The sequence below is a fragment of the Orcinus orca genome, chromosome 12 (assembly GCF_937001465.1).
Source record: "Orcinus orca chromosome 12, mOrcOrc1.1, whole genome shotgun sequence".
Lineage (NCBI taxonomy): Eukaryota > Metazoa > Chordata > Mammalia > Artiodactyla > Delphinidae > Orcinus > Orcinus orca.
Genome location: NC_064570.1, coordinates 24,698,982 through 24,724,733, shown reverse-complemented (window position 1 = coordinate 24,724,733; position 25,752 = coordinate 24,698,982). Strand labels below are relative to the sequence as shown.

The following is a 25,752-nucleotide window of genomic DNA, read 5'->3' as shown; positions in this document are numbered from 1 at the left end:
GGGAAGTTGTATGTCAATTTCTGGTCTCTGGGTTTGGCATCCTGAAACCAGGATCTTTAATTTGTAGTGGTGGTTTTTGTTGTTGAACATCAATCAGGTCATTCCCCACAGTCTGGATGAAGTCTTTCTTACATGACTTCCTGCCATCTCTTTTGGTCAGCCATTTCTTCCTTCTTACTGACAGCTGAAGACACCATGTGCAGATGGTCTAATCCAGTTTGAGCTGTGCTTGATTTTAACCCAATCTAAAAGCCCAACTTATTTTCATTTTTAGCCTAAAGTTAATGCAATAAAATTTTAAAGTATCTTTATTGAGATGTAATTCACATACATAAAATTCATGCATTTAAAGGACACAGTTCAATTAGCAGGGGTCCCCAAGCTTTTTGGCACCAGGGACCGGTTTCGTGGAAGACAGTTTTTCCAGGGTTGGGGTGGTGGTGTTTCAGGCAGTAATGTGAGCGATGGGGAGCAATGGGGAGCAATGGGGAGCAGCCGATGAAGCTTTGCTCACTTGCCCTCCGCTCACCTCCTGCTGTGCGGCCTGCTTCCTAACAGGCCGTGGACTGGTACCGGTTGATGACCCAGGGGTTGGGGACCCCTGGTTTTAGTACATTCACAGAGTTGTGCAACCACCACCACAATTTAAGTTTAGAACATTTTCATCACCCACAAAAGAAACCCCCTATCTATTAGCAATCACTCCCCATTCCAATCCCCCTCAATTCCAGCCCTGCACAACCACTAATCTATTGTATTTCTCTATAAATTTGCCTATTCCAGACTTTTCATATAAATGGAATCATACAACATGTGGCCTTTAGTTCACCTGTTTTATAGCATATATCAAGACTTTCCTTTTATTGCCAAATAATATTCCATAGTGTGGATAGGCCACATTTTATTTATCCACTCATCAGTTGATAGACGTTTGGGTAGTTTCCACATTTTGGCTACTGTAAGTAATGCTGCTATGAACAACTGTGAATAAGTCTTTCTATGTGGATGCTTTACTTCTTTTAGGTATATAACTAGAAATGGAATTGCTGGATCAAATGGTAGCACTGCAATCAACTTGTAATTATTAAGTGTTTTTTCTGAATTATATTTACTCCTCTAGTCCCTGTTCCCCCATAACTATGAATAAGCTTGTGAATAAAAGAAAGAATTTAGCATTATTCGAACGCCTGAAATCTTTGCATGTAAGCTCAGCTATATTTGTGCAATACCTTGCTTTTCAGACAGAGAAGCCATTGTTTTAGATGCTTTGTTTGATAATTTCTGAATAACTTTGTTTTAATTCAGGCAGTTATAAAGCTTAAACAGGATATTGAAGTACCAGTCAGAAATATGTTGTCACAGTTTTCATTAAAAGTTTCTTCTTAGGGCTTCCCTGGTGGCGCAGTGGTTGAGAGTCCGCCTGCCGATGCAGGGGACGCGGGTTCATGCCCCGGTCCGGGAAGATCCCACATGCCGCGGAGCGGCTGGGCCCGTGAGCCATGGCCGCTGAGCCTGCGCGTCCGGGCCTGTGCTCCGCAACGGGAAAGGCCACAACAGTGAGAGGCCCGCGTACCAAAAAAAACAAAAAACAAAAGTTTCTTCTTAATCTCTATGAGATATATTCAAATATCTAAGATTTTTCTTTTCTATCCTAATAAATATTCCATATTGTTAAGACTTTGGAAATTTTCTTAAATGGAGTTTTATAATATTTAAGACATTTTTCAAAGGTTCATCTTCTTAAACCTTCCCTCTGGCAAGTTCTCCCTCTCACGTCAACTTAAATGTCACCTCCACTGGGAAGCCTTTCCTGCTCATCTTTCACCCCCATCATTTTTACAAACCTCTATCGTGGCATTTTCCCTGTACATTATGCTTATCTGTCCACACGTCTGACGGTTTCCAGTGGTGTTGTCCCCCTGCCACTTGAGTAGGCTGACCTTTCCTGTGACTCCTTAAAGGAAACTGGGCTGTTTGTGTCTGCCACACTTGAAGAAACCTATGAGAAGATTGAATCAGTCTCCTAGTCACACTGGTGGGACCGGTTTCAAACTGCTTCTGTTCAGCAAGAGGTAATGCCTCCTACAAAGGCCTTTCATTACGGGGCTGGAGCTGTTCAAACTTGTAGCTTTTCCTGGTGGGTGGGGCAACATTCATGATTCATGTAACTGCAGTCCTAAGACACGGATGGAGTGTGTGTGTGTGTGTGTGTGTGTGTGTGTGTGTGTAGGGAGAGGGAGATCACCACCGAACAAGGATTAGCTCTTGTTGCTTGTCTCCATCAGAGTCACCTGGAAGGGGGGTTGGAGGGCAGAAAAACGTACCAAAAAACATACCAACCCATGTATAGTTAAGAGGGAACACCACCGTCCCGCACTCTCGCTGCAGTACACCCACCCCGTCTTCCCTGCAGCCCCTGAGAGGGCTCAGTTGAGGATGTTTATCTCGATTGTAATTTCTGAGGAAATCTGGTACATAAATTTTTCAGAGACAACACACTTCTAGATTAACCTTAAATATAGAACAGCTACATCACGCTGAGTTACTGACGTCCATGTGAAAGAAGGACATTTCTGTGTGGAGGTGGTGGAGGGGAGAGGGGAGTATTCAGAGACCCACTGTTTCCTAAATATCCAAGACAGGTCTGGAAACGTGGGTCATCCTGACTCTTCCCTCCCCTCAGCCCCATATTCTGGACATATTTCTCTCCTTTCACATAGATCAGATGGTCGTGGGCAACCACATATAATATTAGCATTTGCTGTTGGGTGGCTTTTAGGGGTGGATGACGCTAAGAAAGGAAATCCTGGAGTCTGAAAGGAGAAGCCAACCCCCGAAGCTGTTTTACTGGGTGGAGGTGGGGACAGAGGGAGAGTGGGTGGTAGGACGGTCACCGGCTTACATTAGGCAAAGCCCCTGCACTTGAAGTCCTCACTTCCGGTTTTATAAGTGTTGCTACTCTCCCTCTGTAATGTTTCACTTCTCTTTACAGTATGGTAGCTCCACTTGCCATTATGTTATACACCGTAGTACTTGCTTGTTCATTTACCATCTGCCTGTTCCACTAGAAGGTAGCTCCATGAGGGCAGGAACTTTTTCTGCTAACTCTTTCTGTCCCTAGCACTTAAAACAATACGAGGTTCATAGTAGCCACTCAATAAATGCTTGTTTGAATGAATGAAGTTGTGTAAAACACTCCTAATGACGATGATAACAAAAAGGTACTCAGAACAAAGCTTTCCTTTGGTAGTTCTCTCAGAGGAAGGATTTTTTTCAAGATATTACAAGTTTTAGAATACAGGATATTACTAATACTTTGCTTCACTGAAGACTTTTCATTATTTAATTAATTCAAGACCTCTATAAAGCAATTCCAAAAGGAATTATGCATAGTAATAGCACCCAAGGCTGCCATATCGCACACCTCCAGGCGACGCTATTTCACTCTATCACCTGTGTGAACGGCACCTCCTAAACTTGTTCATTGCACAACTTCCCAAGTGTAGCAGCCCTGATGACACTACCATTCATAAAGGACATGATGTTAGCTTCCAGATCTACCAAGTATCCTTTACCCTCTGCGAAGGTTTCAAATCCACAGATAGTTCACTGGAAAATGGAGACAAGGTTTTAAGAGACCATTTGTCTCCATTCTGTCTTTTAAAATCTCTTTAGGAAATTTTCAGGAGGGTTGAGGCAGAATGAGAGTAGACGTAGCTCCCTGTGAGACCTAAATGGCTAGCAAGTCTTAGAAGCAGAAGGAGGATGCTCTTATTACATACAGAGTAAGTGCCCGGTGACTGCCTGTCATCTTTTGTCCTACCCTCTCTATGTATTCTTTTGATGTCATGGTCAGAATGCTTTCAAGTGCAAATAACAGAAATGGAATTCAAACCAGCCTAAGAAGAAAAGGGAATTTATTGACTTAAGATTTGTCTACTTTAGGCTGCGCTAGATCCTTAGATTCAATGTTACCAGGGCTCGCTCACTCTCTTCCTTCTCTCAGCTCTGCTTCCTTATGTGTGTTGCATAAAACTAAAAAGATAAGTGCAAGACCCTTATGAAGGAAATTAGAAATTTGTATTAAAGGGTAGTAGAAAAAAAACCCTGGGTAAATAGATAGATATGCTATGTTTCAAGATGCCAATTCTCTCCACGTTAATCTTTCAATTCAATTCAATCTTGGTACAAATCCCAAAATGGCATTTTCTTATGGACTTTGAGAAACGGATTCTAAAGCTAATCTGGAAAAGAAAATGGACTACAACAGCTACGACAAATTTAAATATAAAGAAAAAGATTAGTAACAGTTGTACTACCAGATATTAAAACTACTTTTATCCATTTATGAAATATCCCCATGTAGTATCTCAAGTGTCAGGAAACAAGGACTGAGATAAGTAAGTGCTCTGAAGGGAAGGGAAAGGGCAGGCGTCTTTAAGGGTTGGGTAGATCAGAAAGAAGCTTGGGCGGCTAGAGATCCTTCCTCTTCTTGCACCAATTCCTGTTTAGTGGGCTAGACACTGTCCATCACACACCCACACACCCATGCCATTCCCCAATTCCTCTCCATCTTCCTGACAAAACCCTTTTTTTCCCTCAGGTATCATGTGCTTCAGGGATGGTGGGTCACACTGGCCCCCAAAGAGTGAGTCAGGGTTGGACAGAATCATGGTCATTCCATCCTCTTTTATGCGTCTGGTTTAGAAAGGGCATGTAGATATTAATTCGGCCCAAGGAAACACAAGAGAGTGGCTGCTAGAGCTTCTGGGAGAGTTTTCTTCACTCTCAAAGGGACCTAAAAAGGAACTAGAGGGAAGGACATGCCCTCTTCTGCCCTATAGCCTGTGATCTCTGTTGTGTGCAGATCTCTGCTCACAACAGTCAGTCATTTGGGAACCACCTCAGGGAACAAGTTGGAGGGACCAAAGCAAATTACTGAGCAGGCAAAGTGAAAATATAGAAAATCCTTGGCCATTAGTGACACTGAGTTCTTGAATTCACTAACCCTGGAGCTATCCTGATTTCCCTTATTTAAGGAAAGTGAAAGGAAGATAAATAGGTTTAAAAATGGTCCATAATAGTCCATTTTTAAACCTATTTAGTCCAACTCTCCAGAATCTAGCTGAGAACCAGCCAGGTTTGGAAAAACAAAAAGCATTTAGCAGTCAAACTGATGTCCTTTACACACAGGAGAGAGCGCATCAGACCCTCATGCAGAGTCTAAGTATTTAATTAATTCAGGGCTTCAAATAGGATTATACATTCTCCTAAGGACACCATACATGTATTCAACACTTTGTACTTTGGCATCAGCATCTGCTAGGCTGCCTCTTCTACCAGTGGGCCGTCAAGTTCACCAATGTTGAGGAGGGTGAACCCGTTAGAGTCACTTGGAGTTTGTTAAAAACATGAACTATGAGCCTCACCCATAGACATTTTGGCTCAAAACACCTGGGATGGGGCTGAGGAAGCTGTTTTTACTAAGTTCCCATGGTGATTTGGTATCCAGCCAAGGGTAAGACACAAGGCCTGGGTGACCTAAAGGCCCCAAGGCTTCTTCCACCTTTTCATCTACTCCTTCTTGGAGGCTGGAACACAGATGGTATGAGTGTCCCATCCCTCCTATTCTCTATTAGCAAAACAAAATTATTTGTTCTGTTTCTGTAGATTTTTCATGTTTCACTTGCAATACTTCTTAGTGGTTTTAGAATGTTTCATTATAAGTAACCTTAAACTTGACACAAATAATAAAAGAAATATTTGACTCTCATGTAATTGGAAAACACCTAGGTAGGTTTGGCTGCAGCTGAAGCTCGAGCCAGAGATTCAGCAATTAAACGATTTGTTTCTTTCTGGCCCTCTGCTCTGCCTTCAGCAGTCATGGCGTCATTATTATGGTTCCTCATTTGTGTCCAGAAGAAAAGAATTCTCTGTTTGGTTTCCCTCTGGACCAGTTTGGGTCCATGCCCCCTCCTGCCAGTGGCTGTGGCCACGGGATTGACCCACATGAATTTCATTAGCTTTGACCATGTGCTTTGTGGAGTCAGGAATGAAGTCAGCTCCTGTAGAAGCACATGAACCACCAAATAGGAACTGAGGTTATTTTATCTAAAGAAGAGGAAGTAAATGATGGATGACAAAAGCTAAAGTCTATTCATGCAGCATTCAACAAATATTTACCGAGGGTCTACTGCATATCAAGCATAGTTCTGGGTGAGTGGGATTCCACACTAAACAGAGTGTAAGAGACCCCTACCCTCTGAAGTTCATATTTTAGTAGACTAAAACTTGGCCTAAAATGGAACAAGAGGGATGTTCATGCACCTCACTGGATATCTGACGGTACAACGTAGCACCGCTGGAAATAATTGGGGGTGTTTTGCATGTCTCAGAAGTTAGAGCACTGTGGTAGACTGGATAATTGTCTCCAAAGATGTCCAGGCCCTAATCCCTGGAACCTATGAGTGTTATCTTGTACAGCAAAGGGACTTTGCAGATGTGATTAAGAATTTGTGTTGGGGAGATTATCCTGCATCACTGGAGCTCAACATAATCACAATGGTCCTTATAAGGGATGCAAGAGACATCAGAGTCGGAAGAGAGAATGATGTGATGATGGGAGAGATGGAGAGACTTGAAGATCCTATGCTTCTGGTTTTGAAGATAAAGGGGACCTGAGCTGAGGAATAGAGACAGCTACTAGGCCCTGAACGAGACAAGAAAACAAGTTCTCCCCTTAGAGCTTGCAGAAAAAACCCTGCCCTGCCAACACCCTGACTGTAGCCCTGTGAAACTGATTTCAGACTTGTGATCTCCAAAACTCTGAGAGAATACATTTGTACTGCTTTAAGCCACTAAGTTGGTGGTAATTTGTTATAATGAACAGGAAATTAATACAAGCAGTGATTTTCTCTTCCTGTTTTTCAACTTTTTTTTTCATTCTTTTTTCTAACGTACACATATCTATTTACCCCCTGCTAAGTTACAAGCACCATACCAGATGCTGGGAACAGAGCAGCAAACAAGACGGCTGCCATACCTTGTGTTTATGGGGCTTCCAGTCCAGTGGAAGAGAAAGATTTTAAATGGTGAATGAGTCCAGAAAAGGACTAAATTTGAGGGTCAGCAAGAAAGGAAACACAAAAATAGTGCTTAGGTTACACTTCAGTGCACATCAAGTGTAAAGGATACAGGTTTCGGCAAAGAATATGAGATGGCGTGAAGTAGGCAGGGCTCAGTGGGCGAGAGTAGCGTCCCACGGAGAAGTGTTTGGGGAGCAGGAACGGTCAGCCTGTTGGGAAGGTGAGAGGATTCTGGCAGTACCCCAGAAATACCACCCCAAAAACTCACTAACATCGCCTTATAGTGTTACCTACATTGTTGCAAAAATAGCTTTTTACTAGCCACGTGACTTGGATCTTACCATGCTGGTTCCAGAGAAAGTTTCTTAATCCTTCCTCAGGACCCTACTGCTTCATTGGCCACAAGTCATATAATAATAAGAATCACACAAGGGAAGTCATCCTGTACTCATGTAGTGATGTCACATCCATGTGCATGCATTATCCTTTATTTTCCACCACCCAAGGGCAGGCATGGCCAACCCAACAGATATCAAAGAAATAGCTACGGTGATGCTAAGTGACAAAGGAAAAGTAACTGGGACCTCACCTAGTCCAGGGGCTCAGGGAAGCCTTCCCTGAGGATTTGACATTTAGGCTGGATTCTGAAGGATGTGTAGGAAATAGACAAGACATTTTTTACCATTCAGTGGTAAAATCAGGCCTTTGGAGACACACTGGAAAGTTTAAATAAGCAAAAAGAGGAAACTACCAATCACCCATAATTGTACCAACTAAGTATAACCTAATTTTTTATGCTTTTATGTACCCATTTAACTATTTACAAATCAGAATATACAAATTATTTTTAAAGCTTAAAATAAAAAACCCTTCAGTCGCCCTCCTTATTGCTGTACCCACACCCAGCTTTGCTCTCACTCAGTGGAGAGCTCAGCGCACGGTTCTGCATTTTCTGTCCACCCCAGACCTGGTCGTTATGCTGTGTGACACTGGCCTCCATGTGGAAATCCACCCAACACAGACCCTTACCACGCCATGGAGCGTGTGTCAAGCCACCAGACAAGACGAGGAGGTGCCGCCTGGGCCACTAGAGCGCAGGGACCTCTGCCAAAGGCACTCGGCCCTCTCCAGGTCACCTCCCCCATCTGCTCCTCAGCCATTTCATCACAATTCGGGCAGCGTCCTTCTATTTCTTATCACAAACTTCAGAGCAGAGAATTAGATTCAAGTCCCATATCGCTAAGCTTATTAGTTTTGCAAAGCACACATTGTGCGTGGCGCTGCGAGGCACTATCATGAATTATTCCAATGAAGCTATCTTTGTCACAACAAACGAGCGAAGCACATTTTCTTCATTGTCTCCTCACATGCTGGTATTTCTCTTCACGGATTTCTTACTTTGCGACGTTAACTAAAATGCAATGAGCCACAATGTCATTACCGCAAACCACCCTAGTTCTCTGCTCCTCATGTACTGATTTTTTTTTTTTTTAATGTGACTGAAGCATTTTCTTTCCTTCTTGCTTAAAATTCATTATACTCGAATGTGTCCTTGCAGCAGCACAGACTAGGAACAAATATAAAATATGTATGATTAAGGTTTACTTTAAAAAGCAATTCAGGCTCAATTCTCTTTTGCTTGGCTGGGACGGAACAGTAGATGCTGTGAGGATGGGCACAAAGACTCTGAAGATACTGAGACCCGTCTCTGAAAAGGAGGCTGAAAACGTTTCTGTTTTGCATTTTATTTTATTGATCTGTCTTAGAGTTCCAAATGAGAGCAAGTTGTCTCTCAAGGGCCAGTGGAATGACTATGAAGCAGGAGTTAAGGTCACGAATCCACTGGGATTAACTGTCCTTGGTGTGGTCACAAGTCTCATTCAGTTTGAACGTTAATGTCTATCAATACTGAGAAGACCCCTAAGGGACACCTCTGCCTGTGAGTACCCTGTGCTGCCAGCACACACACAACTCTGTTCTTTTTCCTCCTGCATACACCCCGACTCCCACCCGCTCTCCAGACTGCCCTGCCAACAGGTTCATTTTAAGCCACTCTGTTTTGTCTCCAGTTATGACAAAGCTGCATGGACAAGGACCAAGAAAAAGCAGTGACTTAAAGTCAGGGGAGTAGAAACACACAAAAATAACAGGCAATCATTAAACCTTGGAACTGAAGCAGGTAGCTGCTTCTTAAAAACAAACAAGAAAACAACAAAAACCCCACTTTTTACAATAATGTTTAACTTACAAAAATAGTGTAAACAATTCCTCTAAACTTTTCATCTGGATTCCTTGATTGTTAACGTTTTACCATTTTTACCCTATTATTTCAAATATTTGAGAGTGAGTTGTAAACATAATGCCCCACTAACCCTAAGCATTTCAATATGATTCCTAAAAAACAAGCACACTCTGTTGAAAACTCCCAGTGCATCCTGCAATGTTGGGAAATCAGCATTGGTTCAGCACTACTGTCCAGTGCACAGACTCCATTCAATATTCCTGATTGTTCCAACAGTGTCCTTTATAATCGTCCTTTCCTTCTCAGTCCAAAATCCAATCTAAGGTCATCTGTTGTATTTAGTTTTCATGTCTCTACATCCACCTTCGATGTGGAGCAATTGCTCAGTTTTTCCTCATCTTCTTACTTGACACTTTTGAAGAGCATAGATCTGCTACTTTGTTTAATGACCTTCGGTTTGTGGTTGGCTGATATTTCCTCAAGACGACATTGAGGTCATACGTTCTTGGCAGGAATAACACAGACTTAATGCTATGCTCTTCTCAGTGGATCATATTGGGGGAATAGCATGTCAATTTGGCCTACTGTTTATAATCTTAACTTTACCATCGGCTAAGATGATTAATTATTAAGTATTTAGTATTTATTAATTAATAAGTAACTAAAAAGTATTTGAGTGATTACTTTTAACTTAATTAAAAAGTATTTGAATCTATGCAAGTATTTTTTTCCTTGTCAGACTTTTACTTACTAGTTTTAGCATACATTGATGATTCTTACCTGAAGCACTTATTACTGTGATAGCTACCAAGTGGTGATTTTCTCATTTCTTAATTCCTTCTACATGTATGAATTGGTGTTGTGTAGCAAGGTAGAACATTTCCTTTCCCAAGACTTGTAAGTGAGGCTCCAGTTAAGCCAAAAGTTTGTTAATTCATGGTCAAGACTGTCTCTGGGTCTAATGGATATTCAACAATGTGTTGGTGGGGGTAACTAAGGTCTTGTTTGTACCTAATTGGAGGTGTCATTTTCATTTCACATTGAAACTTTCTGAGGCTTGACCCACTCTATGGGAATTCAGGTCAGAGAAGATCCGCTGCAGGACGAAGTCTGTTCAGAGTTACAACTTTTCTTTCAGTGAGTTAATCTGAGTCCATTAGGACCCAGTAATTGGGTAGCAGTAGCCACTTAGTAGTGAGAAGAAGTCTTGTACTCCCAGTGGCCTTAGGTAAATGAGTTCTGGTAGGTTCTTATACCAAAGTTTCCAATCAGCTGTGAGATTGGCCACAAATATCTGTAATTCTGCTGAGTTTGGAGGAAATCAGGAGTTTCAGGGAAGAGCTAGATTTACTCATACCTGGATTGCTATCTGGTGGCTTGGGGCTGTAGCAGATGTTTATTGCTAATTATATACAGAAGACAATCAGATATTCAGTGTCCTTTTTTGTGTGTAGTTGTTAGCTGCAGAGCCAGCAGTACATCCTTCATGGGCCATGAAATGTTTCTTTGGCCTAAGATCTATATAGCTTCCAAGATGACCACTTGAGTAGGGGCTTGGATTTTGTATTCATTCAAGATCTGTCTGTGCTTAGGTGGCATGCTTGTAAGAAGTTTACTTCTTCTGGATCCTCACTTACAAGTCTTTCTTGATGGATGTCATATTTAAAAAGTTTTCTTTGTGAATGTCACATTAAGAAATTGTTGAATGTTAAGGTATGATGATAGTATTATATGCAGTATATGTTTAAAAATTTATTATTATTATTATTTAGTGATAGGGAATTCCCTGGTGGTGCAGTGGTTAGGGCTACATGCTCTAACTGCCAAGGACCTGGGTTATCCCTGGTCGGGGAACTAAGATCCCATAAGCTGCAAGGTGCGGCCAAATAAAACCCCCAAAACCAAAAAACAACATATTATTTATCGATACACACTGAAATATTTATGGATGAAATTATATGATGTCTTGGGACTTCCCTGGTGGCGCAGTGGTTAAGAATCCACCTGCCAGTGCAGGGGACATAAGTTCCATCCCTGGTCTAGGAAGATCCCACATGCCGCGGAGCGACTAAGCCCACACGCCACAACTACTGAAGCCCTCTCACCTACAGCCCATGCTCCGCAACAAGGGAAGCCACGGCAATGAGAAGCCCACACACCACAATGAAGAGTAGCCCCTGCTCGCCGCAACTAGAGAAAGCCCGCGTGCAGCAACGAAGACCCAACGCAGCCAAAAGTAAATAAACAAATATTTTAAAATTATAATTAAAAAAAAAAGAAATTATATGATGTCTTGGATTTGCTTTAAAATAATAGCGGCATGAGGGAGGAAGAAGAAAAATAGGATGTAGCAGAAACCAGATTGGCTACAGGATGATAATTATTTGAATTAATTAATGGGGTCATAATAGTATTACAAATATTAATGTGAGATAAAGACATTTTCAAATAGAAGGAAACTAACAAGATTTGTTGTCAGAAGACCTGCAGTAAAGAAATGCTAAAGGAAGCCCTTCAGGCTAAGGAAATTGATACCAGATGGAAACATGGATTTATAAACAGGAATGAAGAGAACAGGAAATGATAAATGTGTGAGAAGATATAAAATTTTGAAGTTATTTTAGAGACATATGACTATTTGAAGCAAAAGCAATGTATTGTGGGGTTTATAACATAAGTAGATGCAGTACAGATAACAACAAAAGCACAAACGATGGTGAGAATTATATTGTTGCACTGGTCTTTAATTTTATATGAATATTACCTCTAAGTAGACTACAAAAAATTAAAGATGCATATTATACTTCCTAGCAACAACTTATAAAACTAATGCAAAGATATCCTAAAAAGCTAATAAAGGAATTAAAATGAAATACAAAAATATGTATTAACTCAAACCAAGGCAGGAGAGGAGGAATAAAGGCTCATAAGACAGATGGGACAACCAAACAACAAATAACAAAATTGAGACCTGGGTTCAACTATAACAATAATTATATTAAATACAAGCAGACTAAACCCTCAAATAAAGGCAATGGTCGTCAAATGAGCTAAAAAAAATTTCATTGTATATTGACTATGAGGGATATACTTTATTTTTTTAATTAATTTATTTTTTTGCGGTACGCGGGCCTCTCACTGTGTGGCCTCTCCCGTTGCGGAGCACAGGCTCCGGACGCGCTGGCTCAGCGGCCATGGCTCACGGGCCCAGCCGCTCCACGGCATGTGGGATCTTCCCGGACCGGGGCACGAACCCGCGTCCTCTGCATCAGCAGGCAGACTCTCAACCACTGTGCCACCAGAGAAGCCCCGAGGGATACACTTTAAATATAAAGGCACTGATTGGTAAAGTATAAGGATAGGAAAAGATACACCATGCAAATAGTAAGCATATAAAAGTAGGATGGCAATATTAATATCAGACAAAATGGACTTCAAGACAAGGAGTGTTACCAGAGAGATAGGTAGAGATGGACATTTTATAATAAGAAAAGTAACAATTCATCAAGAAGTCATAACAATTATAAATGTTTATGTACCAAATAACAGAGTTTCACATTACATGAAACAAAAACTGATGGAATAGAGCTAAAGAAAAAAATCAGTATGAATATAGAAGAACTGAGCAATCTTCTTATCCACCTTGAACTAACATTTATAGAAACTAGACACAACAATTTCCAAATATATGTTCTTTTTATGAGCAAAGTAACATTTATACCTTTATACCTCATTTCCTGGTCCACAAACTAAGACTCAATACATTTCAAAATGGTTGAAATCTTATTAAGTATATTCTTTAACAACAATGCAATACATTTTGGGATTAATAAAAATAAAACATCTAGAAAATCCCCAAACATTTAGAAACTAACAGCACTTATAAATAACCTATGGTCAAAGAAGAAATCACAAGGGAAATTAGAAAATATTTCAAGTTGAATGACAATGAATATACAACATGGCTAAGCATGTGGTCTGCAGCACAGCTTAGAGGGAAAACAATATAATGTAAATGTTTATGTTAATGAGAAAAAGCTTTTAAAATTAATGATCTCAACTTCCCCCTTAAGAAACTAGGGGAGGGGCTTCCCTGGTGGCGTAGTGGTTGAGAGGCCGCCTGCCAATGCAGGGGACGTGGGTTCGTGCCCCGGTCCGGGAAGATCCCACATGCTGCGGAGCGGCTGGACCCGTGAGCCATGGCCGCTGAGCCTGCGTGTCCGGAGCCTGTGCTCCGAAACGGGAGAGGCCACAACAGTGAGAGGCCCACGTACCGCCAAAAAAAAAAAAAAAAAGAAACTAGGGGAGGAACTTCCCTTGTGGCACAGTGGTTAAGAATCCTCTTGCCAATGCAGGGGACACGGGTTCGATCCCTGGTCTGGGAAGGAGCAACTAAGCCTGTGCACTGCAACTACTGAGCCCACACACTGCAACTACTGAAGCCCGCGTGCTCTAGGGCCTGTGCTCCGCAACAAAAGAAGCCACCACAAGCCCGCACACCACAACGAAGAGTAGCCCATGCTCACCGCAACTAGAGAAAGCCTGTGTGCAGTAACAAAGACCCAACACAGTCAAAAATAATTAAATTAAAAAAAAAAAAACTAGGGGAAAAATATAGCAAATTACACCCAAGTACATAGAAAGAGAGAAATGAAAATAAGAGTGGAAATCAATAAAATAGAAAATGAACAAACAATAGAGAAAATCTATGAAAACAAAAGCTGGTTTGTTACAAGTAGTAGTAAAATCAATGAACTCCTAGGAAGAGTAACCAAGGATAAATGAGAGAAAATGTGAATTAGTAATATCAGGAATGAAAAAGGGGATGTTGCTATAGATTCTATAAACATTTGAAAAATAAAGAAAATTAGCAACAATGTTTTATTAATAAGTTCAACAATTTAAATAGTTGTTTTATAGATTCCACGTACATGGTACATGAATTGAGACAGTTTACTGCTCCCTTTCCAATACGTATACCTTTCATTATTTTTTTCTTTCCTTATTGAACTGGCTAGAACCTCTATTCCATGTTAAAGTAGAGAGTGTAGTCAACCTTGCTTTGTTAGGAGGAAGGCGTTTACTATTTCACTACTAAGTGTGATGGAGCTATAGGTTTTTATTCTAATTGCATTGGGAAGTCACTGTAGGGTTTTACTTGCATGAGTGACATTATCTAATTTACATTTTTATAAACCACTTGGGCTGCTGTGTGGAGAATGGGCTCTAGGAAGACTGGAGTGGAAGCAGGGAGGCAATCAGGAGGTAGATGTAACCGCCCAGGAGAGAGGTGGAGGTGCCCTGACTAGAGTGAAGGCTGGGAGGTGGAGAGAAGTGGCTGGGATGGGGGACATATTTGGGGGATATATATCTATAGAGCCGACAGGACTTGCTGATTTATTGAATTTGGGTAAAGAAAAAGGAAAAAATCCAGATTTATATCATACAACTATGTTTATTTCAGACTTTTTTCCCCTGTGGATTTTAGATATTTTTGTAATGCATCTTGCTCTTTAGAATGGATCGTTGAAAGTGAATACTTAAAAATCTAGCCTTATGTTATTTAGGACTTAATTTTTTAATAGGTAGAACACTAGAGAAAGAACAGTGACCAATATTTATACTGGATTTTAATCAATTTTAGATATTAGTGATCTGAACCAAATTTCTGCATTTTTCTTTTTAGGGTTGTCCAAGACTGGTTTTCAGAAAGGATGCAAGTGGCCAAAGTGGATTTCTCTACCACGCTTCATTTCTCTATGTATCTTTTCCTTTCCAAAAGATTTGTGTGCAGCTGGCACAAGTCAGCTGGCCCTGGAAATTTTTAACTCAACAGCTTTACCACTTGTCATTTCCTAGTAATAGGGCCCAAATGCAGCTGTCATCTGTAATGAGGTGATTGGGGCAGCTCCCTTTCCTGAAGATAATAACTGAGCATATCTGAACCATAATTAACTTACCCTTAAGAGAAAAAAATGGGGATGAATTAAATACAGTAATTTATTTTATAAGTCAGGGGGATATACACTCTTCTAATAATTCATGTAATTTTAATAATCTTTAAATACTCAATTTAGTTATTTAGAAACTAATTATCTTGGTTAAGAAGTCCATTTTTTTGTGAAAAATTACTTAAACTTTGGTTTTTACATGATATTGTTTTATTCGTGATAACCCACCTCAAAAATTGCTATACAACCACAACTTTAACTGCTCCTCTTTGGCTAACCTCCGGTGAAGAATATAAATCTAGATCTACATCCTCTGCCATTATCTCTGCATTTGGCCCGTTTGTCTCCTCTCTTTCTTTTAAAAGACTTAATGAAATGTAAAGGTAGACATACTTTAAATACAAGTCAATAATTTACTCCTTTAACTTATACAAACTTTCCAGAATGGGCTTATGTTGAGATTCTGATCTTGGAGAATACTTGGCTCTCCATGGAGGGGCCACATGCAAAAGGCAACCGTGAGCCCTGGATTTAGAGCATTTATGAATCCAAGCTTAGTGTTCCCATGGTATATTGTTTCCTCTCTTTTTACTTTCAACCTTTCTGTGTCCTTATATTTAAGGAACATGTCTTGTAAACAGAATATGGTGGTGGTGGTTTTCTTTTAACAGGTGACAATCTTTGACTTTTAGCTGGGGTAATTTAGTCTGTTCACATTTATGTAACTACTGATATATTTGGGCTTAAGTCCAACATTTTACTATTTTTATTTATTATTTTATATTTTGTTTTTCTCCTTGTCTCTTTTAGGATTAGCTTAAATATTCTTTAGATTAATTGTAGATACTTTAGCAGTTCTCTTATGGCTACCATAGAGATTACACCACTTAAATATTCTTTAGATTAATTGTAAATTCGTTAGCAGTTCTCTTATGGCTACCATAGAGATTACACCACTTATCCAGGGTTATTTTGCCACCTCTGAGGTAATGCAAGGAGCACAGAACTCTTAAACTCCGTCTGCTTCCCTGCTCGGTTTGTACGCTTTTGTTTTCAAATATTTTAGTTTTACTCATACATACGTATATAAAATACACACACATTAAAAAATATATATATTAACCTCACAAGGCTTTACTACTATTGTTTTATATAGTTAATATTTATTTATGAGTAACCACTTCAAAAAAATTTTTTTTTCAAAGTTGCATTGTGGTCAGAAAATATACTTTATTTTTTTTAAAGTAATTTTATTATTTATTTACTTATTTATTTTTTGGCTGCATTGGGTCTTCATTGCTGCACGTGGGCTTTCTCTCTAGTTGCAGCGAGCAGGGGCTACTCTTTGTTGTGGTGCACAGGCTTCTCATTGTGGTGGCTTCTCTTGTTATGGAACACAGGCTCCAGGCACATGGGCTTCAGCAGTTGTGGCGTGCGGGCTCAGTTGTGGCTCGCAGGCTCTAGAGTACAGGCTCAGTAGTTGTGGTGCATGGGCTTAGGTGCTCCGTGGCATGTGGGATCTTCCCAGACCAAGGATCAAACCCGTGTTCCCTGCATCGGCAGGCAGATTCTTAAGCACTGCACCACCATGGAAGTAACCACTTTTTCTGTTGTTCTTTATACCTTCCTGCATCTCTGATTTTCCTTTTGGGATCAATTTTCTTCTGAATTCTCTTTAATATTTCTTTTAGTGCAGGTTGCTGCTGACAGAGTCTCTTAGTTTTTGTCTGAAAATGTCTTTATTTCACCTTCAAATTTGAAGGATATTTCCACTGGGAATTTGAACTCTAGGTTGGCAGTTCATTTTTTATAGAACTTTGAAAATGTTCCATTGTTCTCTGGCTTTCATAATTTTTTTGGAGAAGTAGGGGGTTTTATTTTTGGTCTTTTAAAGGTAATATTTCTGTTTTCTCTAGCTGCTTTTAAGATCTTTTTCTCTGTCTTTTGTTTTCTGCAGTTTTGTTACAATGTACCTGGAGGGGTGTGTGTATGTGTGTGTGTGTGTGTGTGTGTGTGTGTGTGTGTGTGTGCGTATTTATCCTGTTTTGTATTTTGCATTGATTTTTTAATTGGGGGTTTTAATGTCTTTTATCAGTTTTGCAAAGTTCTCAGATGCTATCTCTTCATATATTGCTTTTGCTCCACTTTCTCTCTTTTTCTCCTGGGTTTCAATACATTTGTTTTTGTTTTTTTTTTTTTTGCGGTACGCGGGCCTCTCACTGTTGTGGCCTCTCCCGTTGCGGAGCACAGGCTCCAGATGCGCAGGCTCAGTGGCCATGGCTCACGGGCCCAGCCGCTCCGTGGCATGTGGGATCTTCCCGGACTGGGGCATGAACCCATGTCCCCTGCATCGGCAGGCGGACTCTCAACCACTGCGCCACCAGGGAAGCCCTGGGTTTCAATACATTTAATTGATTCACCATGTCCCGTAAGTTTCATATTCTCTAATGTGCCTTTTCCATCATTTTGGCCTTCAGTGTTTCAGTCTGGATTTTTCTTCTGGGCTAGCTTTCAGTTTCCTAATTATCTCTTTAGCTGGATTCTAATTCGCTCTTAAACTGGTCCATTGAGTTCTAAATTTGCTATTATATTTTTTAGTTCTAGAGTGTCAATTTGCTTACTTTGCCAAAATTTTCCACCCAGCAATTTAATTTCTTAGGCATAGTAATTACAGGGCTTTTTTAAAGTTCATGTCTGATAATTACAACTTTTGGATCTTCTGAGGGTCTCTATTTATTAAAAAACAAAAGAAGAAACAAACAATTCTTGTCTTTTTGTGTGCCTGATAGTTTTGGTTGAGTACCAAATATTGAATATAAAAAATCGATGCAATAATTTGAGTCGCCGGATGATATTATCTTTCTCCAGAGAGATCTTGCTTTTGCTTCTGGCATTTGGTTAGGCTAGGAATCGCTCGCTTAAATTCAATCAGAGAGTATTTCAAAGCTAGTTTCAGTCTAATTCCTTGTCATCCTTACTGAAAAGGATTCAGCTAAAAGCCTAGTGTCATTACCAGGGCTATTTCCCTTAGTGGGCCCTGAATTTAAATTTGTTTCCTCTCTTCCCTGCGAAAATGCCTAAAATTCTTAACAGCTTCTAAGTCTTTCAGTCTTAACTTCCTTCTCTGCTTCTCAGCCTTAGTTTTAAGGCTGAGTTTGGAACTGTCAAGTGCCTTGAAGTGAAAAGTGAGGCCAAATCAGGATATTACCTCTCTGGGTTTCCCTCCTCTCTGAGGTCTTGGTTGCACAAGTCCTTATTGAATTGGTAGCTCAAGTCATTGTTTTATAGTATTTTGTCTAGATATTTGATTAGATGAAACTACATGAAATTTGCAGTTTTCGTATCTCAAAACTGGTTGCCTATTGGCAATATCATATGGGTCCCAGTGGGAGGGTTGGTCTGTGACAAACTACTGTACAATTGCTAGAAGCAGAATTCTCAAAATCTGGGGTTAAAGTAACCAAATGCTATGAGAGCATTGAATAAGTGTACAAAGATGACTAATACATATATTCATATATAATAAACATGTTCATCAAAGAATATTTTTCCTGTGTAGTAAGGTGTACGCTTCTTATTTCTCAGAGTCAAGTTTAGATGGCAAGTCAACTGCACTAGGAATCTCAATGTAATAAGAAAAAATGATCTGTGTACTGGAAAAGATTATTACTGGGAAATGGTCCTCGTAACTTATGTTTCTCATTTCTTTTTCTGAAGGATTGCTTATGGATGTCCAAATGCATGAAGTTTGGATGGTTTCTGCCCTATACACCAACAGATAATGAGTATGGTGCTTGGAAGCACCATTACATTGCTGTGTGTCCAACCTAGATTGGCTAACCCCTAGGGAAGCCGCAGCTCTTTATGGGACCCTGAATGAACCCAAAACAGAAGATGAGCAACTACAGGAGAGGCAAAGAGAAAAGTGCCTAAGGAAAATAATTTGGGAGAAAATTGCACTACGTAAGAGTGAGTGGCATTTTACAACTTTATATCTTAACCAAGTATTGTAGAAACCAATGGATTAACGTACAAATTCCCGCAGAAGATAGCAAGGTCTTTCTGAAACAGCCTGTAAGTGGCATTCTCTAAAGTATCTCAGGACAAACTCTTTTTTTCTTCACTATTAATTAAGAAAAACAAAAAGATTTCTGATAAAATATGTAAGGTCAAATGTCAGTGCCTCTGTGAGACCAAAAATAAGGAGAGAGAAGTACGAATACAGGCAAAAGCAAATAAATAGGATCAGGACAATTCGGAAGAATTAGGATCGGTGAAAAAGGAGGAAAAATGAAAATGGAAACAGAAGCAGGAATAATGACTTTTTTTTTTTTAAGTGGAAAGGGAGTAAGGATGAGACACTCTCTGAGCTAAGCCTTCTGATTTACACGGTGTGTAAAGGTAATGAGCAAACCTGATTAGAGTTCTCCCATCTTTGTTTTCACTTACTCACCCTCTGCGAGATTGTAACAAATGGGAAATTACTTGAAGCCAAGAAGGCCAAAAATGAGGTAAAGCCTACAAACTGATGAACTGGTTTCTACAAGAAAAGAGTTGCTTATTCTCTGAGCTTGTTTCTTGACCTGAAGTGACTGGTAACTTGCAGCCACAGAGCCGAGAGGATAAGAAAACCAAAGAGTGTGTAAAAAGTGGCTCTAATTACTGCCATCTGGAATACTGCCTTGGAACAGCTCTATTTTTATGCCATTAACTGTGTAGACTTGGCTGGGAGAAGCATGAAGTAAACAGCCGAGCCTGCTGCTGTTTGTTTTTCAGAGAATTTGTTCAAAGTTCGACCCCCTTGGGTGAATGGAACATGCTGCTCTAGATTGTTCGAATCCAAATGCCAACCACGTCTCTCCCAAACTGTGAGGGATCGAGTGGGATTACAGGACACTTTGGAGAAACAGCTTGTTTTTGCATCTTTAGAAGCTTTGCCCAAGCGGTAAGCAAACCTCCATCTACTGAAGGTGGAGGACCATCCTGACACTAAGAATTCATTCTAGAATAATTCAGCTAACATGCAGGGATCTTGTGTAATTATATGGCTCTTATCCTATGAAATAGCAATAGAAATAGTTCCTTAATCTTCAAGAACAGTGGTCTTAAACGTGCTTCTTGAAGAGGGAGATACATAACATTCAAAATTTACGTTTTAAATATTCTTAACCCCGCAAAGAGGCTATATTGTGGACGTACCGTATTTTCTGTATAAAGTTATTGAGCAAAAGTAACATTTTTCCAGAAATTTTTTTGTAAGGAGTAAGCCTATCTGAATGGTGATGGGGGAGGGGTGACTGTGGAGAGAATGGACACTACTCAGAAAATCATGAGGCCCAGGTGATTAAGGAAATTTAAAATCTCTTGGGGCTTCCCTGGTGGCGCAGTGGTTGAGAGTCCGCCTGCCGATGCAGGGGACGCGGGTTCGTGCCCCGGCCCGGGAAGATCCCACATGCCGCGGAGCGGCTGGGCCCGTGAGCCATGGCCGCTGAGCCTGCGTGTCCAGAGCCTGTACTGCGCAGCGGGAGAGGCCACGGCAGTGAGAGGCCCGCGTACTGCAAATAAATAAATAAATAAAATCTTTTGACTGCTCCTTCTACAAATGTCATTTTGAACCCTTAAGTATGTCACTACGTTGGTTTTAAGTGCCCCACAAAAGTAAGTTCCAAGAGCCCTTTCTGGCATCCCACAAATGCAGGAGGAGAGGCCCAGAGGGCAGCTTTGGACCCACTCGCCCAGGAGCCCCATTTGCCGCTGTCCCTGAAAACCGCAGGGAGAGACTGAGGTACTCAGGCTGCTTGCCTTGTACAGGATAGCTGATGTCCAGAGGACATACTGGTGCTCACTTGTCAAAGTCAAATTAAGAGAAAATCAAAACTTCACTTATTCTCCCTTTTTCCCTACAGAAGCAATGTTTTTGGATGCCATTCCTACCCTTTATTATCAAAGAAAAATTGGCATGGAGTTTATAAAAATGACAGCAGCTCTTCACATGCTCTCCAGCCACACTTCATATTAATATCATCTCGGATTCCTGCATATGAGGTACAGAGTGTGTTAGGAGGCTGGTCCTTTTTTGAATTGGGTCTTTTTTCATCTCCCCTAGAGGACGTATGGCAATCTTTTGGTCACCATGTGTACGAAAGTGATTCATCTTCTAAAAGAAAAGCAGTCTGATCTAGGTGGAAATGTACAGACCCAAACAGTTTTTAAAATCAGAAGCAATAAAAATAACCATAAATCAAAATTATTTTTTAAAAAGTATTAAAGACCCAAACTGCCTTGCATTTAGTAGGTGTCCAATACATTTTTACTGAATCGAATTCATTGCACTTAATCCGTAAAAGAGCAAAGTGACACAAATTATTTTAAATTTTCTTTGGAATGACCAAGGAACTTAATAATATCATGTAACTACCATCTCTCAAAAGAAAAATGTCAGAAATCCTACTTTGTGATCTATTTAACGAGGGTGCCATTAGATGAAAATATGCTTTCTATAATGAAGTTATATATTTTAAATTTCAATATAAGAAAAAGGAAGCACAAAGAAGACATAGGAAGCATGTATTTATATATGTATGTATATGTGTATATATACATGCATTAATACACACATAAGCACATATGTAAGGGATGGCATTAGTAGACTACATTCAATGGCTTACCTAGAAAATTTTTGCAAAAATTTCTTATTTGTAACCAAATGGTTGCTGTCAAGGTATGAAATCGCTTTTCTTTTTGGGCATCTAGGAATTGACTTGGATCATTTACAACTGGCTAGCTTAATGGATCCACGTGAAAGCAAGATCAGAGCTTTGATCTCCATGTGGGCCATAGACAGTTTCTCTAATGTTTAAAAATGCATAATGCTGGGCACAGAGGATAACTGGTGACAGAGTTAGGGTGAATAAACTGGAATCAAATGAGTCCATTCTCCTATTTGTCTTCTTTACATAAGACTATGCCATAATTACTTATTTGACTATGAATGTAATGGAGGTTTAGGTAAAAACCAGAATGTAACCATGTGGCGGTTCTCTATTCAGTTGAACTGTGACCTCCAGAAAGTGGCATGAAGTTTTGGGAAAAATCAATGCCTTCAATGACTTTCCAACCTGTCTGCTGCTAATGAATTAACTGTATCACAATGAAAGGTTTATTTGGTTGTTGAATTAAAAGAACAGTGGTTTTAATATTTATTTAAATGGGAAATATTTATCAACATTGATCATTTGAAAATTCATAATTAAGAGGAAAACAAAATCTTTTCTTTTTTTTTTTTTTGTGGTACGCGGGCCTCTCACTGTTGTGGCCTCTCCCATTGCGGAGCACAGGCTCCGGACGCACAGGCTCAGCGGACATGGCTCACGGTCCCAGCCGCTCCGCGGCATGTGGGATCTTCCCGGACTGGGGCACGAACCCGTGTCCCCTGCATCGGCAGGCGGACTCTCAACCACTGCGCCACCAGGGAAGCCCCCAAAATCTTTTTAAGAAGTCCATTACAAAATTGTATGATCTCGATTTTATTATTTTTAAAAGCAGTATATATGTCTCTGTGCATGGGTGTGTACAAGGAAAAAAGCTAGAGGAAAATAATTTGTTAGTATTTCTCTCTGAGTGGTGGAGGTACAAATGCCCTTAAATTTCCCCTCTTAGAAAAGAAACAAAATAATTTAAAAAGGAACCAATGAAGGGGAAATCTTCCTCCTATAGCTTTTGAAGAAAAACAATAGTCTTTAAAAATCACAGATTACATATTCACTGTTTTTAATTTATTAATAAGTGTTCTAAAGTAATGGGCTTTGGTTCCTACAGTTCTGGTTTCATTTTCTAGATGGTGGTGAACAGTGTTAGAGCAGATATGACATTTTGATCTTTCCCCCCTCAGGCTATAAAATTGGTATTAAAAATTTACTGAGGCCTGAAGTGAGAGACTTCTGGGAGAAATTAGGAAGCTATGTGGCCCCTGGAGAAGAAGGGGGCCACGTGGACCTCTTTGTACGACTCGGAGCATCAGGTCAGTTTTGAGAGGTAGTGGTCATACCTACCTCGTGATGGTATTTTGTGGATTTATAAAATGCCGTCAGTTCAAATGATTCAGTCACATTTATTTTTTATTTTTTTTCTCTTTATACTTCACATACTCAGGTATTTAGGGGGAAAGGGCATCAGGGTTAGTGGTCAGAGTAACTGTCCCTAAAGAAATAAAGTCACTAGTGGCAAGAGCCAGCCAGGAAATGTATTTCTGTTTCTTCTGAGTATTAAAAACGGTGGAGTGCCTTGTAGAGATGTGTGGTAGCTGATAATCTTAAGTGCCTACCTGTCTAATATCAGCCATATTTAACAGATATCTGTTACATAAAAGCTCTGTATTCATGGACTCATGGGCTATGTTTTTTTGTTTGTCTGTTTTTGTTGTTTTTTTAATCAAGCAGAGGAGAGGGAGTGTGAAATTAAAGTTTCTCAAACTGTTTCTTACTACCCATTCCTTAGGGAACTGTGAGTTTTAAAGTTCTTAATCCTCAGATTTCACTGAACTATTCAGTACATACAAAGCATGACCCTGGCAGGATTCCACGAGGCAAAGGAAAAAGCAAAAGGATAGAAAGGCGTTTAAAAGAAAACAAAGTATAAATTATTGTAAAAAAAAAAATTTTTTTTTTTTTACAGTTACTACAATTATATAATCTCAACTATGTAGAAAATAGGCATAGAAAACTCTAGGAGGAAATATAGCAAACTCTTAACACCATCTATTTCTGGATGTGTTTTTCAAATTTCCTACTTTTAAAATCAGTTTGAAAAGAGTAAGTTACAAAGAATATGGAAGGTGTGATCCCAATGCTTAAATCCCGTGTATGTGTCGGGGAGGGTGGTGGTGGTGTGTGTGTATAAAAGGGGTTTGGAAGGATGTATACCAACATGCTAACAATAGTTGGATGAGTGAGTTTTCCTTTCTTTTTTTTTTCCTTTTTCTTTTATCTCTTTTATTTGCCTCTATTTTCTGTAGTGAACTAGTGTTACTTTTAAAATGAGAGCAAAACAAATTTTCTAAAATTTGTTTTGGAAAAAAAGAAAGGATGAGGGAAAGTAAAGTATTCAAAGGCCGAGAGAATGAAGGTGAAAAGGGAAAAGAATAATAGATTTGGTGACACAAAAATGGTCTCAAGTGAAACTTAATGGTCTTCAAACAATGGATTTCCCACCGCCATTCTGGGCTCCAAAATCATCGCTGAACTTCGTGTCAAATATAATTTCCACCTGGGTGAACCATCAAGCCCCTGGTTCAGTCAAAAGGCCCAGGCTTCTCAGTCACAAATCTCTTTCCCACCGCCTCAGGCATCACTCCTGAGCTTGTCCTCCCCGGTAGCTGTATCACCTCTGAAATCTTGATCTCAAGCATTTGTCTCTCCGAATACAACTTCCAAATCATATACTCAAGTATTCCCACTCTATCAGTTCTTCGTCTGAGGACCTCCAATGCACACACTCCCACTTTTTCACTCTCTATCACCATGGCTTCGACCTTGGTTCCTTCCTCATTAAACTTGGATTTAATGGTTCGTCATTATCATTACTCTCTTGCAAAGAATCTGAACTTCTTTGTTTCTTTTTCTCCTGGCCAAATCCCAGCTCATTTGGCTAAGCCCCAATGCTGGTTAAAACACGACCATCTGCATAATCTATGCCTGCCTGTACTAAAGCAGCTGAAGACTGTTGGAAAGAGTAACACAACTGTTCTTACTGCTCTAACTTTAATGGCATAAATATCAAATGGGATTGCAGCTCTGATAAGCAATCCTATCACATTTCCTTGGTAAATTCGTTTCCCCACTCTTAAAATGACTATGATGTCCCTTCTCTCCTTTTTTTTTTTTTTTTTTCCCCGGTACACGGGCCTCTCACTGTTGTGGCCTCTCCCGTTGCAGAGCGCAGGCTCCGGACGCACAGGCTCAGCGGCCATGGCTCACGGGCCCAGCTGCTCCGCGGCATGTGGGATCTTCCCGGACCGGGGCACGAACCCATGTCCCCTGCATCGGCAGGCAGACTCTCAACCACTGCGCCACCAGGGAAGCCCCCTTCTCTCCTTTAGTCAATCTTTCAATAATTCTCTCACTTGATTTCACCTTTTACTTCCCTAAGGAAACTCCTTAATTTACCGCCCACCACAAAATCCACCACCTATCCCACCTCTTACCTTCATTCTGTCTTCCCTTCTGTTACGATGGAAGAAGCACCCCTGCTCGAATCAAACATCGACTACTCCGCTTGGACTCTGTAAACACATCGCCTTTCACCTTCCCAAGACGTCACTCCTATGCTCAAATCCTCTCCCACAGCCTGAGTCCTCTTTCTTTATTGGATTATTCCTATCAAATCAAGAACACCTGTAGTAGGTCCTCCCCTCTCCCTCCCCCCCACCACAAAGAGAGACCGTAAACTTTGTCTCACCAATTTTTGAGTGGACTAT

General features: G+C 40.3%; 1 protein-coding gene across 1 annotated transcript in view; it reads left to right on the top strand.

Moving 5' to 3' along the window:
- The window catches only part of ECT2L (epithelial cell transforming 2 like), a 75,205-nt gene that overhangs the window by 18,668 nt on the left and 30,785 nt on the right, over window positions 1–25,752 (top strand). Inside the window, 8 exon segments of the mRNA XM_049695631.1 lie at window positions 15,014–15,064; window positions 15,066–15,123; window positions 15,125–15,161; window positions 18,994–19,089; window positions 19,092–19,247; window positions 20,055–20,223; window positions 21,185–21,415; window positions 23,141–23,298. Coding sequence (XP_049551588.1) covers window positions 15,014–15,064; window positions 15,066–15,123; window positions 15,125–15,161; window positions 18,994–19,089; window positions 19,092–19,247; window positions 20,055–20,223; window positions 21,185–21,415; window positions 23,141–23,298 — 956 coding nt within the window.